General features: G+C 41.9%; 1 protein-coding gene across 1 annotated transcript in view; it reads left to right on the top strand.

Annotated features, from left to right (window-relative positions):
* The first annotated feature begins 741 nt into the window (after positions 1 to 741).
* SPTY2D1 (SPT2 chromatin protein domain containing 1) overlaps positions 742 to 16,850 on the top strand; it is a 21,749-nt gene continuing 5,640 nt past the window's right edge. Inside the window, exons 1-4 of the mRNA XM_024764710.1 lie at positions 742 to 1,011; positions 11,173 to 11,287; positions 12,532 to 14,130; positions 16,038 to 16,209. Of these exons, the coding sequence (XP_024620478.1) occupies positions 952 to 1,011; positions 11,173 to 11,287; positions 12,532 to 14,130; positions 16,038 to 16,209 (1,946 nt within the window). The 5' untranslated portion in view covers positions 742 to 951. The remainder of the gene's footprint in view (positions 1,012 to 11,172; positions 11,288 to 12,531; positions 14,131 to 16,037; positions 16,210 to 16,850) is intronic.

Here is a 16,850-nt window from a genome sequence, read left to right as displayed (position 1 = left end):
TGCCTAATTAGTGTATTTTACTGAGTAAAAATTACCCCAGATAATCTTAAGAGGAACTCTCGACTGGACTCCCAACGAATATGAATACGTACATATAAATATATGTACGTTTTGATCAGTGGGCCTAGTATACCCAGGCCGGGGGTGTATGTGAGAAATTCCTCCATTTACCCACTGAGCAAAACACACAGTTCGCTGCCCTACATGGGGCTTATTATCTGAATGAGGCAAAAGCTGTAAGCGGCCGCCTCTATACACGGCACGCGTGCATGTGCATGTGTGTAGGTGAGCACACACGCCCTGTGCCAAGACGCTTTGAGTAATGTGTACCCAAGACAGACGACCAGTCGGGGCGGTTTGCGCCTGCGCAGCTTGGCGAGTGCCTACAAACGGGTAACTGAAACCCCCTGCTCGAGACCCGTCGGTTCTGCTGTTGGGACGCCGCCGTCTCAAACCTGAGAGTCCACCCGTGACACCCAGCGAACCCAGGCCTGGTAGGTAATGCCTCACCACCTCGCCCCCGCCCCCTACTGAGACCTCACAATGAGCATCATAATTGTCAGGCCTCACGCCAAGGCCCTCAGGGTAGCGATTCTCTCCCTTGGCCACACCCCCCAGTTTACTAGGCCGAATCTCATTGGTCGGTGAAGGGCTTAGTCCCGCCCCTTCGAGCCGACGCCAACAGACACGTACTACGTTTCTACGTGTCTCGAGCCTAAAAGCGGAAGTTACGCCAAAGAATCGCGAGGGAAGCGGCGGACCTGGAAGGGTACTGGCCGCTGGAGGAAAGGGGGTGGGCAGACGGCTTTGGAAGGCTCCGGAAGTGGTTGTGCAAGGGAGGGGTGGGAGAGGGGCTGGTCAGGCAGTTCATTCGGATGTTGCTGGTCGCCTCGCTAAGGCGCAGTTTCACTCTTTTCCGAGAGGCTGGCCCAGCCCTCCGCCTCGGCCAGAATGGACTTCAGGGAAATTCTCCTGATAGCTTCCAAAGCACAAGGTGTCAACAACGTGCCGGTAAGTACCAGCCGGGGCGCGACTGTAGGAGATCCTGGACTTCCAGTTCCGAATGTGTGGCCCATGGAACTTCCAGGAATCCGTCTGTCGGCTCCGGGAGAGGAAAGACCTGGACGCCGTTTTTTTTGTTGGTTGGGTGGTGGTTTTGTTTTTTTCTCTTGGACATGTACTTCTGAGTACTGGGGGTGAAGACGGGCTTGAGATGCGAGGCGGGAGCCTTCTGACGAGCGGCTTGTTCAGGCGTTAACACCCTGCAACTTTGCGCTGGTGAGAAAGAGCCATGCCTGGCACATAGTGGAATCTAGCGCTAGTAGTTTCTAGCTTCGGCGTAAACTTCAACCCAGAGGTTGGGGAGTTCAGGAATTTTAGGGACTTGGCCTGATAGCATTTGAGGCGATTTCCTGCCGATCTTTGGGTCAAACGTTTTGTGATTTCCCAAAAAAGTTCTTTGACTTGTGGCCCCACCCACTCAACCAACCAGGTGATTGAATTATCACCTCCCAAGGCGGGAGTTGAGTGGATTCCACGAAATCCTTGGCCAACAGAATGAGTGAAATAGTTTCAGCTTCCATTTATTTGTGGTCTTCCAGATTTGTCTTTGTTTCAAATCTAGGTCCCATTTACTCACTAACGTTTGCTAATTCGCTAATATTCGCAGAGCGGTGTAAGACTTTAAATGAGGTAGTGAGTGATAGTGCCTGCTTTGCGGGGGTGTAGCTGTTTTGCATAAGCTAATCATTTCTGTATCATCAGATGGTACCACAGCCCAGCTGTAAACCGATAGATTGCCTTGTGTTACCTGCAGTTTGAGCGATGAGGTGTAGAGCTCAAATGGCTCTCTTTTAAAGTCAATTCAACTGGACCTTATTGAGCTCTCACTATGCATTTCTCAGATTTTTGTATATTTGCAATATTTTTTTCCCTCCCCTGCGCTTTTCTTGTCTTTTGAGGCTGGCTCATTCTTTTTACTCTTTTGAAGATATTGATCTAAAAATAGTAAAATAACTGGTAAATAAAACTGATATTCATCAGCTTATTATATATATTCACATCCCATCCCAAATACTCCGAATGACCTTGAAGTTATGAAACCTTGAATGACAGAATTACTTTCTGCATCTGTAAATTTCCTAGACAAGTCGATATTGGATCTAGTAACATTCATATTTGCATAAATTAGGTCCATATCTCATTGTACATCTTACTCAATTTCAGTGGAGGTCAGAGATAGATAATACTAGCCCTGATGCCGAAGACTATTCTGTGGAAGAATCAGAACCAAGTTACTCATTTCTTATTCTAAAAACCAATGGTTGCTGAGAGAAAAGTACATATTTCTAGAGCAGAAGTTTTCAAACTATGTCTATATTTCAGAATATATATATTATCGATTTATCTATGATTGGAATAACAAAGATTGAAAGCAAAAAGGAAAATGGGTAAATTGGCGGTCATTTAAAATTTAATAGATGAACATAGGCATGTACTTCATGAAAGCATGCCTTTCCTTCCCACCCACCCCAAAAGCTAGTAAGCCTGGAAGTTTGATTTAGTTATCAGCATTATAACTCTTTATCTTTTTACTTCAGATGAAAGTAAGTCACAGAAGAAACTATTGAGGAATAGAGCAAGATTGTATTTAATTTAATCCATTATCTTGTTTTTACTCGATTCATCTAATTATTTTAAGTTATTGAATATTTGCTTTATCAGCTCAAAGTAAAGCCTTTTAGAGCACACTATCACTTGTGAAATCTAACACATATTGTACAGTGTAAGACTGTTACAAAGCAAGTATCCTTATAAACCACCATCCAAGTCAAGAAAAACATTTCTGGAAGTGCATGGACACACACACACACACACACACACCCTGCTTGACAAAAACTTTATTGATTGAATTATGGTCTGAGAACCACAGAGGCTTTGCAGTAATTGCAGATAACTCCATCCCTCTCTAGTGCTTGGTTCATATTTCTCTTTTAGCCATCTCTTCCCCCACCTTCCATTTGGATCCTATCGGAGCTGACTTTCGATTTCAGTCATCAAGTTCCTGTGTCACACCTTTGCTACAGAAAAGAAGTACACTAGCATTGATTGGACTAAAATCCAAGGGAGGCTAAAAGCTGAAACACCTGTACAGCCATTTGGAACTCTTTGCAGGGCTTTTATTTTTAAGATGTGTCTACTGTATCTGACTTGAAAAGCAATGAACAGTTCCCATTGAGACAGCTTTCTTTTACATTGTTTCTTTTTAAGAGAAATAGTTACCTTTATAATGTTTTAGTTAAAATAAAAGAAGGATTGCATCATGCCTAGAAATATTAAGCATGCTATCATTTCGCAGTGGAAAACTGAATACAAAAAAAACAGCTGATCAAGGTGATGTAACCAGTCACTGTTATTAGCTCTGTTTATTTTAAAGGAGGAAAGATATTTTTGGTAACCTTGCCTTTAATATTTTTCTCCCTGGGTTGCTCTAACAAAAACAAAGTGGTTGTCTCGTTTAGTAGAATAGAAGAGCTTAGAATCTGGATTCTTACAGGTTACAAGTAACTATAATTGATGGCTTGTAGTGCATGAGGCAAGTTAAATGGTCTTTCTCACAATCAGTCTGAAAATCATCCCAGACAAAATACTGTAGCTCTGGTGTGACCCTCAGATCAAAAAGTAAGGGGAAGCCTTCATATAAGGATATAAGGATTTGGGGAGCTATAGACCCTTGAGGGTAAGAATATAGGTACTTTATAGTAGTAACATTTCCTTTTTTTTAAATTGAAGTATAGTTGACTTACAATATTGCATTAGTTTCAGGTGACAATATAGTCATTTGATATTTTTATAGATTATACTCCATATAAAATTATTATAAAATACAAGCTATATTCCTTGTGCTGGTTATATTTCCTTTTTTATTTTTAAAAAGCTTAAAAATTTTTAAAAATTATTATTGGAGTATAGTTGATTTACAATGTTGTGTTAGTTTCTGGTGAACAGTAAAGTGAAGCAGTTATACATGTATCCACTCTTTTTTAGATTCTTTTCCCATATAGGTCATTACAGAGTATTGAACAGTTCCCTGTGCTATACACAGTCGTTATTATCTATTTTATTAGATAATAAAAGGTCCTTATTATCTTTTATATATAGTAGTGTGTCTATGTCAACCCCAATCTTCCGATTTATCCCTCCCCGCCCTTTCCTCTGGTAACCATAAATTTGTTTTCTACATCTGTGACTCTATTTCTGTTTTGTAAATAAGTTCATTTGTACCATTTTTTTTTAGAGTCCACGTATAAGCGATATCATATGATATTTGTCTTTCTCTGTCTGACTTCACTCAGTATGACAGTCTCTAGGTCCATCCATGTCACTGCAAATAGCATTGTTTTGTTCTTTTTTATGGCTCAGTAATATGCCACTGTATATATGTATCACATTTTTATCCACTCCTATGTCAGTGGACATTTAGGTTGCTTCCATGTCTTGGCTATTGTAAATAGTGCTGCAGTGAACATAGGGGTGCGTGTATCTTTTCGAATTATGGTTTTCTCCAGATATATGCCCAGGAGTGGGATTACTGGATCATATGGTCATTCTATATTTAGTTTTTTAAGGAACCTTCATGCTGTCCTCCATAATGGTTGTACCAATTTACATTCCCATCAACAGTGAAGGAGGGTTCCATTTTCTCCACACCCTCTCTAGCATTTATTGTTTGTAGATTTTTTGATGACCATTCGGTAGTTTTGATTTGCATTTCCCTAATAATTAGTGATGTTGAGCCTCTTTTCGTGTGCTTTTTGTCCATCTATACTTCCTTTTAAAGAATAGTATAGGCCAACAAAAAAGTTTCTGCAGGCCATCACTTTGTAGCCCTTGATGATAGTTGATTATAACTGGATTATTTCCCACTCTTAGATCTGAAGATGACTTTTGTAGTGCCTGGGGCAGCTTTAGATTTCTAGCCTGGAGCAGTACTTCTGAACTGGTGTTTTAGGGAAGGGGTCTTTTAGAAACGACTGCCCCACAGAGATTCTTTCTCTTCCCCATCACTACCTAGACAATCTCTTTATGAATAATAAGGATGAGAGTGACAACAATTAACATTTATAGTGCTTCCTTTGTGCCAGGCACTGTTCTAGGCACTTTTTGTATATTAATTTAATCATCATAATAACTATATATGGAAGCTTGTTTTACAGATCAGGAAACTGAAGTCCAGGGAGATGAAGAAACGTTCCCAGAGTCACACAGCTAATAAGTGACAGGGTTAGTCATGGCAGAGCAGAGAATGTAGTCCAGGCAAACTGGCTTCAGAGATCTTGCTCTTAATCACCACCCTGTGTTGAATGAGGAGAGTCTTTTGGAAATAGGGGGGTGAGGAAGGTTGTCTTCTATAAAGCCTGAATCCATCTAGCTCCCTACCCCCAACTCCAGCCTAATATAGCCTTGGGCAGTAACCCTATTGTTTTTTTGATGACACTTCTCAGTGTACAGTAAAGTCTGATGGGAGAGAAATTTAAAGACCAAACTAACAGCATATGGAAACTGGAGGATAGAGATATACAGCCTGTTTGGGAGAGCGCCAGCATAGTTAACAGAAATAGAGTCTGAGGTTGAGGGAAAGTTCAGTGGTGGACCTGTTTGGGGTAATGGCACGATCTAAGAGGCAGGTAGGAATTAGGGAATGGCATTTAAGAATGAGGTTCGAGCTAGAGATGAAAATGTTGGGATTATGTTAGAAGTGAAGCATGTTGTAGTGGGAACACTTTTGCCCCTGAGTCAGGAGACCTAGACTCTAATTCAGACACTGCTACAAATTGTGTGAGTGATAGACAGTAAATACACAGTTGTCTTTTGGGGGCCATTTCTAACATGAGGTTGGACTAGAGGCTCTGAGGTATCTATTTGATACTATTAATACATCTTATATAATCTGGTATATTTTTTAAACACAATAATAGTAAAATTTACATTTGACCCCATAGCAGTCTCGAATAGCATGCTTTTTGGTGGTTTTATTTTCACCCTCTTAGCTACCCAGCTAAGCAAGCCTAATGCAAATCAGTGGTTTTCCAGGCCTGCATTCATTCCCTGAGTATGATGTTTTGAGAGGATTGTAGAAGTTGTGTAGTCATTATTAAAGTTAAGGATAAATTCTTTTTTTTTTTTGGCTGTGTTGGGTCTTTGTTGCTGCGCGCAGGCTTTCTCTAGTTGCAGCGGGTGGGGGCTACTCTTCATTGTGGTGCGCGGGGCTTCTCATTGCGGTGGCTTCTCTTGTTGTGAAGCACAGGCTGTAGACGCACGGGCTTCAGTAGTTGTGGCTCACGGGCTCAGTAGTTGTGACTCGTGGGCTGTAGGGCGCAGGCTCAGTAGTTGTCATGCATGGACTTAGTTGCTCCATGGCATGTGGGATGTTCCTGGACCAGGGCTTGAACCCATGTCCCCTGCATTGGCAGGCAGATTCTTTTCTTTTTTTTGCAGTACGCAGCCTCTCACTGCTGTGGCCTCTCCCTTTGCGGAGCACAGGCTCCGGATGCGCAGGCTCAGCGGCCATGGCTCACAGGTCTAGCCACTCCGGGGCATGTGGGATCTTCCTGGACCGGGGCACGAACCCGCGTCCCCTGCGTCGGCAGGCGGACTCTCAACCACTGCGCCAACAGGGAAGTCCTGGATATATTCTTTGAATATTTCTAACTCCTATTTGTAACCAATGATAAACCTCTAATTTATATAAAACCATCAGGAAATTTATATTTTCTACAATTACAACAATATATTATCTCCTGAGTAAAGAACAGCTTTCAAGAAGGAATTGACTATTGATTCTAATATAACATATTTGGTGAACATATATTTCCAGACTGAAAGCTCCTTATTTTCTTAATCTGACCATGACAGTATAGTTTCAATGCAAGGAACACATGTGTTTAAAAGTGACTTAATATTTTCTAGGTCACTTGGCTTCAGAATTACAAATATTGGCAAAATCTCTGATACTGTATTTCTATGGCATGAGCTTCACTGTGGTGGATCATTCACTGGGGCCCAGCAGAATGAGTCGGCTTGCAGTATAATAAAATGGATACACTTAGGATAAAAGAAACTCTTGTCCAGCTGCTTTTCATGAAGCTCAAACAATGAAGCAGCCTGGTGCCTTGAGTCAGATACAGAATTGGTGGATGCATCTTGATGTGTTGCTGCTAGAGCTAAATGTGACCATCTGATGTGGGAGAAAGTGCAGACAGTTCTCCTGCCTTATTAAATGGAATATAATGTAATCCCAGCCTGAAGCTTTCTTTTCAACACATGGTTCTCTGCTGGGCACCTCTGTGGGGGAAGGAGACTGTCTAATAAAATATTCTGTTACAGCAAATCTTCTAATACCAGGGTCTGACTGCAACCCCTTTTTCAAAAGTCTAGCCAGCTCAGTGTTAGGAACGTCTATAGTGATAGACCCAAGAGAAAGGAAATACACATTCACAGAAAAACTTGTACACAGATGTTCACAGCAGCATTATTCATAATAGCCAAAAAGTGGAAACAATCTAAATATCCATTAACTGATGATTAGATATCCATACAATGAAAAATTATTCATCCATAAAAGCAACGAAGTACTATGTTACAACATGAACCTTGAAAACATTATGCTAAGTGAAAGTAGTAAGATAGGAAAGACCACTGTAGCAGTCAGGCTTCTCCAGAAAAACAGAACCAGTAGGATATGTCTTAGGGAATTGGCTCATGTGGTTGTGGGGGCTGGCAAGTCTGGAATGTGTTGGGCAGGGTGGCGCTCAGGCTGGAGATACTGCTGTCGGAAGTGGGGTGGTGAGGAAGGTTGTCGTCTGTAAAGCTCGAATCCATCTAGCTCCCTACTCCGGCTCTCCAACTCCAGCCTAATAAAGCCTTGGGTAGTAACCCTGTTGGTGTTTTGATGACACTTGTACGTGTTCAGTGAAGTCTGATGAGAGAGTTTCACATAGAAATTCTGGAGCAGATGAAGAAAAAAAAGTTTTTTTAATTGAAAAATCTTACCTACTTTGTATAATCAATTATCTACATAATCATTTACCTACGGCTTCTAAATTTTACCTTATTTTATGATGCATCTCAGTCACTATGTAATGGTACACTAGGTGCATGATTTCATTTATATGAAATGTCCAGAACTGGCAAATCCATAGAAACAGAAAGTAGATTAGGGGCTGCCAGGGGCATAGGTGAAGGGGGAATGGGGAATGATTGCTGAAGGGTAAGGGATTTCTTTTTCGGAAGGTGAAAATGTTCTGGAATCAGATAGTGGTGATGGTTGTACAACGCTATGAATATAGTCATACATATTAAATGGGTGGATTTTATCGTATGTGAATTAAATCTCATTAAAAATGTTAAAAAAGAAGATCATTATTATCTCTGGAGACCCAACCCTTTTTTTTCTCCCCAGATTTCTAGGTTTTGATCTAAACTTTGCCTAAGAGAATATTTTAATACTCTCCTGGTATCTGCTTTTGAGTGCATCAAGCTACAGAGGATGTAAGAAACTATTAATTATGACTCAGCCCGTGTCAGTAAATAAGATTAAGCCTCATCAAGTAGGACCTTGTCCTACTTAAATTGTTTCCCAGCAGGTCCACAAAGTAAGACGTCGTATAGATTTATTGAATTCCTTCTCCATCATACGGACAGGACAAGGACAGCAAAATTGTTGGGTTAAATGTGAGGCCAGCTTAATAAGTATCCTTAAGGGATACATAGCAGTGTTTAAAAACAAAAGCTGAATTTGAAATTGGCATGTGAATTGATGAAAATAGGTGTATACTTTGAAAAAAGCTCAAAGTAGTCTTTGGGACTCTTTCCTGAGTGAATCCGAGTTCCTGAACCCCCTCCCTTGTTTCTTTATTGTGTTCTGCCTTTCTTGTGCTTATGTTTCCCAGTCGGTGTTTCCCAAAGTGCAGTACACGTAGCTTTGGCTGTACCATGATTTTAGGTGATACACAAATACGTTTTATTCTCATAGTTGCATTTTTTTAAGTTATATATTTTGATAGGATTTGGAAAAATATAACTAGCCTTTCAAGCCTGTCATTTTATGGGAATTATTGCTTGAGGTAAAGCTGTAGTAATAAGTCATGGTGTTTGATCTACATGTTTTCTTAAAATTAGTAAATAATAATACAAGTGCTATACTATAAAAGGGCAAAAATCATGAAGGTGATATGCGAATGATTGAAGCTTAGTAAACAAGGTATTAAACTGCCCCATTGACACTGTGGTTTTCTCATTCAGTGCGTGTATTCAGTCAAGAGTAGCTTTTCTGCTAGTCATATCCCATTACCTACCTCATTAAGTCCCAGGTTAGGAAGAAAGATGTCTACCCTGAAATCAAATTAGGAAGTGCTCACTTGCTGCTGTCATACCTAGGTAACAAACCAATCCTATTTTAAATAATTAACACTAATGTGTATATTGGCATTTGGGGGTAGGGGGAGCCCTGTGTAAGCTTTGATTTGGCAGGTGAATCTCTGGGCTATGAAGTTGGCAGGGACCGAAAAATCTTGAGCCTTGGCAACACAAATCCACCCTTCCTCTTCTCACATATCTACTTGATGGGATGGGGTAGAGTGAGTGTGTGCCTCTGCTTATGAGTCTATGTGTCTTATGCAACTTGAATCATCTTCATGGTAGCACTTCTGTTAAGAAAATGTGAGTTTCCTGTGGATAAGGCCTATGTTTGAGGTTCTTGTAAACCATGATAAATTTTATATATCTAGTTAGGTAAGCAATATTCTTTTTCTCCTGTCTTCCTTTCCCTTTCCTTTCTCCTTTACATATTGGGTCGCAATCCACTATGGAAAGGATTGCAACTAAATTTGCAAAGATATGGACTTCTTAAAGGATTTTATGACAGCAAAGGGGACTGGGAAAGGAATCTGGTTGTTCTCTTTTGGAATTTCTCTCTATGTGGGATGTGTCAGGTCTCAAGCATTGCTATCACGTAGGATTTTCAGGTTGGATTAGGGCCTGCTTTCTTGGCCAGCTGCTTTGTTGGTAGACTAACTTAGCTGGAACTTCCAGCCTGTTTCAGGATGCCTTCTATTTGGCAGCTGTGTAGTAAGCATGAGTCCTTTGGCTTTCCTCCAGGAATTTCATACACATTTTGGGAGTCACTTTTTTGGTTCCTAAGTAGCTCAATTTGTTCTCATAGGTTAGTGTTTCTTAACTAGCACAGCAACAGGTTGAGTGGATTAGAATGTCATCTGCCTAAGATGAAAGAAGGAGGGCATTAAAAAATTCTTATTTCCTAGCCCATAAATTTAATTTGGAATGGTCCTAGAGATTAATCATCCTGGTCTGAGTTATTAGCTCTGTTTATCATACTTCTCTAACGATAAAATAAAAGGAAATATTTTTCCTTTTATAGTTTAAATTAACATTATTCTAGTTTTAGTCATTTCCCAATGCAGTTAGATAAAAATCAAAGCCCAGAGAAATACCATCTGTTCCAGGATAATGTTAGTGCTTTTTGGGTGACATGGAAACCTGTCTAAAAGGGTTTGTGTGGCAAATTAATATTTTTTAACGAACACAGAGCTGCACTTAAAGGTTACGGAGACTTGGGCCCTTCTTGCTGCTTAAATTTCTTTGAAATGCTTTTTGGCTATGGCTGGCCACCAGCTTTGCCCATGGTCAAAGTAGAATCTCATTATTTCATGTTGAAAGCAAAGTAACCTATGAAGCAGCTATGAAAATCATCTGGAGTAGGGTACTCAGGAGGAAAACAGTTGTGATAGTAGTTTTTTCTGTTTGGAAAGTTCTGAAGAAGGCTAAGCTTTTAAATCAGAATTCTAAAGCACTCAATCTGTTTTAGTGGTGATTTTTTTCAGTTCCCCCAGTCCAGGTATCTTTTGGGGAAAATAGCCTGAAAATAGTGTTTCTCTCAATTGTTCATTTATGTATTATCGAGGATGTTTAAAGAAACTCTGCACCTAAAAATAGTCATGTATAATCATATTCAGCCTGAAATTTTATAGCTAAGTTTTCATGTGGGTTATGTGATCTCTTAATTATTCAGAATAGATTTTTCAGTCAACATTTAAACCTCTCTATTGCTTCAAAGTTAATTGTGTATAACTTTTCCTCTGTTTTTATTTTTAGAAAAGATACAGTTTGGCAGTGGGGCCTCCCAAAAAAGACCCGAAAGTTAAGGGTGTCCAGTCGGCAGCTGTCCAGGCTTTTCTCAGAAGAAAAGAAGAAGAGCTCAGGAAAAAAGGTATGAATCTATAGCCTTATTCTCAATTTTAAAGTCTTCTGTCTTCACAACTAGCTTGTACCTAACCAGTGGATGTTTGTATCATAACAGGCTGATGGATTTGTTGTGTATGTGTCTGAGTCAGCTGTATTTATAGCATTACGTATATTCTTATGTTGATCATTTGTATGGATGTTATCTTTTATTTCCTCTTAAATTAAAAGCTTTTTGGGTATAGTGACCATATCTTCTAATTGGCCATATTAGCTCTCCAGTAAGAAGTAAGAACTCCATTCTTTGACCTTGGTTCTTTTCCTGTTTGTTTGTTTGTTTGTTTGCTTTTTGGCTGTACCATATGACTTGCGGGATCTTAGCTTCCTGACCAGGGATTGAACCCGGGACCACGGCAGTGAAAGCACTGTGTCCTAACCATTGGACAACCAGGGAACTCCCCCTTGACCTTGGTTCTGAATCTGCTTCTACCTACTTTGTATTTTAATTTTAAAAAATATGTTATTAAGAGTGCTATCTAGCGACTTCCCTGGTCGCGCGGTGGTTGGGAGTCCGCCTGCCAATGCAGGGGACCCGGGTTCCAGCCCTGCTCCAGGAGGGTCCCACATGTCGTGGAGTGGCTAAGCCCGTGTGCCACAAGTGCTGAGGCCCGCGCGCCTGGAGCCCATGCTCTGCAACAAGAGAAACCACCGCAATGAGAAGCCTGTGCACAGCAGCGAAGAATGGCCCCCGCTCGCCGCAACTGGAGAGGGCCTGTGCACAGAAACGAAGACCCAACGCAGCCAAAAAGATTAAAAAAATAAACAAATAAGAGTGCTACCTAAAAGGTTAAAATAGGGACACTTTTGTAAAACGAGTAAACTCAAGCAGTAGGTTTACTTTATGCAAATGACAAGGAAACTAATTCAATAAGTTTAAGTATCCACTGATTCATAATTAATAACAACTGTTAAGTGGGTACGAATATTCTCTTAACTTGGTATATTTATTTGATATGAACTATTTTCTATATTTAAAGCTAAAAGCCAAGACTCTCCCTTGCTTAGTCATATAGAAAAACCCATATGTGACCCACTAATTATGTAAAGATGACTCAAATTGATACTTTAATGACTTCCTCATTTGATTCTTAGATGTCTTCGAACTTCTTCAAACTGTAACTTGAATGTTGCTTGGTTTTGGCCACCTACTGATTTCAGATAAACATACTGTTATCGAGACCCTGAAATAATATGTTGTTTTGCCTCTTTTAGCTTTGGAAGAGAAAAGGAGAAAAGAAGAACTAGTGAAAAAGCGAATTGAGCTAAAACATGACAAGAAAGCAAGAGCTATGGCCAAGAGGACAAAGGATAATTTCCATGGTTACAATGGGATTCCTGTTGAGGAGAAGTCAAAGAAGAGGCAGGCAATGCAAACCCACACTAGCCAGGGAACAGACCAAGAGTTTGAGATGGAGGAAGAGGATGAATTCTTAGAATACAATCAAGCAGAGTCAGAGCAAGAGTATGAGGAAGAGCAAGAACCTCCCAAAGTTGAGAGCAAGCCAAAGGTCCCCCTTAAAAGTGCCCCACCACTCATGAACTTCAATGATCTACTCAGGCTGGCCGAGAAAAAGCAGTACGAACCGGTGGAGATAAAGGTAGTGAAGAAGACAGAAGAGCGGCCTATGACTGCAGAAGAACTTAGGGAGCGAGAATTCCTTGAACAAAAGCGGAGGAAAAGGAAAGCTGAGACAGATGCAAGATTACCACCAACCAGAAAAGTACCCTCTCAGAAAGAAAGTGTGGGCACAAAACTTAGCAAAGGTTCCGGAGACACGCATCCTTCTTCCAAGGGTACTCCCCTTCCTTATGCTGAGAAGAAATCCAGACCCAGCACATCTAATGAGAAACACTTGCGTCTATCTTCATCCAAATCCATGCCAGGAGAAAGGACCAAAGTAGTATCTGGCAATTGCGCCCAACCCTTGCCTTGTGAGCGCCGTGACAGACCTGTTTTCAATGGGGCTGGAAAGCCCCACTCCAGCACCTGTTCACCAAGTATCCCAAAGACTTCTGCTAAAGGGACTCCAAAATCCGCTACTGAGCACAAAGCCAAAAAATCTCCTCATCCTAGCCGTTCCAGGCCTGGACCCATGGTCACCCCACACAATAAGGCCAAGAGTCCAGGTGTCAGGCAGCCAGGCAGCAGCTCCAGCTCGGCCCCTGGGAGGCCTAGCACAGGGACTGCTCAGTCCACAGTTAGTTCTGGCCCCGTGCCCAGGCGCCAGAATGGCAGCTCCAACTCAGGACCCGAGCGATCAGTCAGTGGGACCAGGAAGCCAACCAGTGACTTAAATCCCCCAGGACGGACAGTCAGTGGTACAAGTGGCCTTGGTCGACCTGCAGGCAGTTCAGGTTGCCCTGGGCGACCTACCAGTGGCTCCGGGCGGCCTGTGGGCAGCTCTGGTGGCCTTGGGCGGCCTATGGGCAGCTCTGGTGGCCCTGGGTGGCCTGTGGGCAGCTCTGGTGGCCCTGGGCGGCCTGTGGGCAGCTCTGGTGGCCCTGGGCGGCCTGTGAGCGGTCCACATGACATTCGACGACCAGTGAGTGGCTCAGGGGCCCCTAGGCGGTCAGTCAATGGCCCTGGTCAATCAGTAGTTCCAGCTGGACGAATTGTCAGCAGTTCAGGCCCTGGTAGACCAGTGAGCAGCTTTGGACCTGGGCGAACAGTTAGTACCTCAGGTCCCTCTCTGAAGCCCAAATGCACTGTTGTCTCAGAAACGATTTCTTCCAAGAATATAATCAGCCGATCCAGCAATGGACAGATGAATGGAATGAAGCCTGCCTTATCTGGCTACAGATCTGCCCAAGGTAAAATTTCCCCTCACCCTAAAAGTATTTATTTGTCACTAGGAAATTGGAAAGAATATTTTGTTTTATATAACCAAAGACCCTCTGAACTCTTCTATGTGCTTTCAACTCTTCTATGTGCTTTCAAATGTATTCTTGTGTTGATAGAATCCTGATGTTTTGTATGTCCTATGCCAGAGAGTTCCTTTAGTAACCATGGCTTGGAAAAGTCTCTAGAAAGAGACTTATCTAGGGCCTTCTGTGTTTACTCCTGTAATGTCTCCAAGTGCAGTAAACTTAGCTATGGGGTTTGTAAGACAGGGTGAGTGTATATGCCTTTTGTGGTTCAATGAATGAGTTCATCTTTACCTCTTCATGAAGACTGTGGACACCTGTCTTCAAGGACTGGCGTGTATTTGTTAGCTTGAAGCCTTTTGTTGCATTATTTGTCCATTAAATATTTGTTAAGCACCCACTATGTGCCAGGAACTATTTTAGGTGGCCTTGTGTTTCTGCTCCTTACAGTGGCCCTAGCTACCAGTCCTGTAGGATTCTGCTGTCCCAAGGTATGGGATCATTGGTGGTACCTACTAACTGCTAGGTCAGAGTTTCTACATAGTATTAAGGATTTGTTGAAGCACTTGTTAGGCACCATGGAGAATATAAAAAGAAACAAAAGATGAGATTCCATAGTTTAAACTACCTAATTCAGTCAAAACATTGGTTCTTAACCAAAGACAGCTTTGGTCCCCAGTGAACATTTGGCAATGTCTGGAGACATTTTTGATTGACACAACTGGGGATGGGATGCTACTGGCATCTAGTAGATGGAGGCCAGGCTGATATTCTACACTGCACAGGACAGCTACCCGACAACCAAGAAATATCTGGCCCAAAGTGTCAGAGTGCTAAAGTTAGAGAAACTCCAAGCTAAGGAGACAAGCCACGCATATTAAAAACAACTGTAGAACAACAAAGGGAGTGTCTGTAATCAAGGACTAGAAAGCAGTTGTTCCCAGATACTGGTCTATTGATCAGTGCCTGTCTTTTGCAGAATTTTTAATCAGTCTTTTGACAAAATGACAAAAATTAGGATGATGCAGTGAGTTTTTCCTTAAAGTCAGACTTGCTCAGTTTGAACAATTATCCATATCTGAGAATCTGTCATACTTCCTTGGACTTTTTAAAACTTCAATGGAATTATGGTGATAATAGATGGTAGATTGTTACCTTTGGCATCTTTTCTTGGCATGAGTAAAATTAGTGATCCTTTAGTGATTTGTAATTTTTTTAAAAGAAATTGTACTAGTCTTTTAAATCCAAAAGAGTAGGAACTACTAAGCTAGAAAATGTAACAGTTCTAGTAAGCCCTGGGATAGACAGGAATTCTATTCCTTGTGGGTACCATGAAGCAACAGGGATGATGTAGTAATGAGTTCATGCTGGGGGCCAGTTGGTGGCTCTGGTTGGTTGGTTGGTTGGTTGGTTGGTTGGTTGGTTTGTTGGTTTATGGCTGCGTTGGGTCTTCGTTGCTGTGTGTGGGCTTTCTCTAGTTGTGCTGAGCAGGGACTACTCTTAGTTGCAGCGTGCAGGCTTCTCATTGTGGTGGCTTCTCTTGTTGCTGAGCACAGGCTCTAGGTGCGCGGGCTTCAGTAGTTGTGGCTTGCAGGCTCTAGAGCACAGGTTCAGCAGTTGTGGCGCACTGCTTAGTTGCTCCGTGGCATGTGGGATCTTCCCAGACCAGGGCTTGAACCCGTGTCCCCTGCATTGGCAGGCGGATTCTTAACCACTGTGCCACCAGGGAAGACCCTGGCTCTGGTTTTTGAGGCTACCATCTTAATGAGTTCTTAAAATCTCAGCTTACATAGGACTTTGTTGGGACTACTAAGTTTTAATGATCTTATAAATAATGGCTTTTCTATTCTTAGGTCCTCAAAGGCTTCCCTTCCCTGGTAGTTACAAAAGGCAGCGAGAATATGAAGAGGAGGAAGATGATGATGAATATGACTCTGAAATGGAAGATTTTATTGAAGATGAAGGAGAACCTCAGGAAGAAATATCCAAGCACATTCGAGAAATCTTTGGCTATGACCGAAAAAAGTATGGCTAAAGAAGATTTAGATATATATACTTTTTATTTTGAATAATCCCATGCTATGGGGAAAAAAAATAAACATTAATAGTAGAGGCATTGAATACAATTCTTAATTAGGAATCCTTGCATGATTGTTTAGATTTACTTTTTTGGCACTTAATATTTAAGAATTAATGCAGAATTATTTGTGTAGTTACTTGTATGAGGGCCAAAAAATATCCCTTTTTAACTGTTCTCCTTATAAGATATATATTTAATGAGAGTGAAGCAGCTTGGTGTAGTAGAAATGGATTGGCTTTGAAATCAGAAAGCCATCCACAGAGCTATGTTGAAAGCCAGTTTGATCTGACACCAGCTTTTCTTTGATGTAAAAAACTTTGCTACTCAAAAGTGTGGTCCCGGGCTTCCCTGGTGGCGCAGTGGTTGGGAGTCCGCCTGCCGATGCAGAGGACGTGGGTTCGTGCCCCGGTCTGGGAAGGTCCTGCATGCCGCGGAGCGGCTGGGCCCGTGAGCCATGGCCGCTGGGCCTGCGCGTCGGGAGCCTGTGCTCCGCAACGGGAGAGGCTACGGCAGTGAGAGGCCCGCGTAACACACACAAAAAAAAAAAAAAAAAAGGGGGGGCCTGGGAAAGAAGGAGGGGGGGGGC

The sequence above is a fragment of the Neophocaena asiaeorientalis genome, unplaced genomic scaffold (genome assembly GCF_003031525.2).
Source record: "Neophocaena asiaeorientalis asiaeorientalis breed wild unplaced genomic scaffold, Neophocaena_asiaeorientalis_V1.1 scaffold230, whole genome shotgun sequence".
In the NCBI taxonomy this organism is placed as follows: Eukaryota; Metazoa; Chordata; class Mammalia; order Artiodactyla; family Phocoenidae; genus Neophocaena; species Neophocaena asiaeorientalis.
This window is presented reverse-complemented; position numbering and strand designations above follow the sequence as displayed.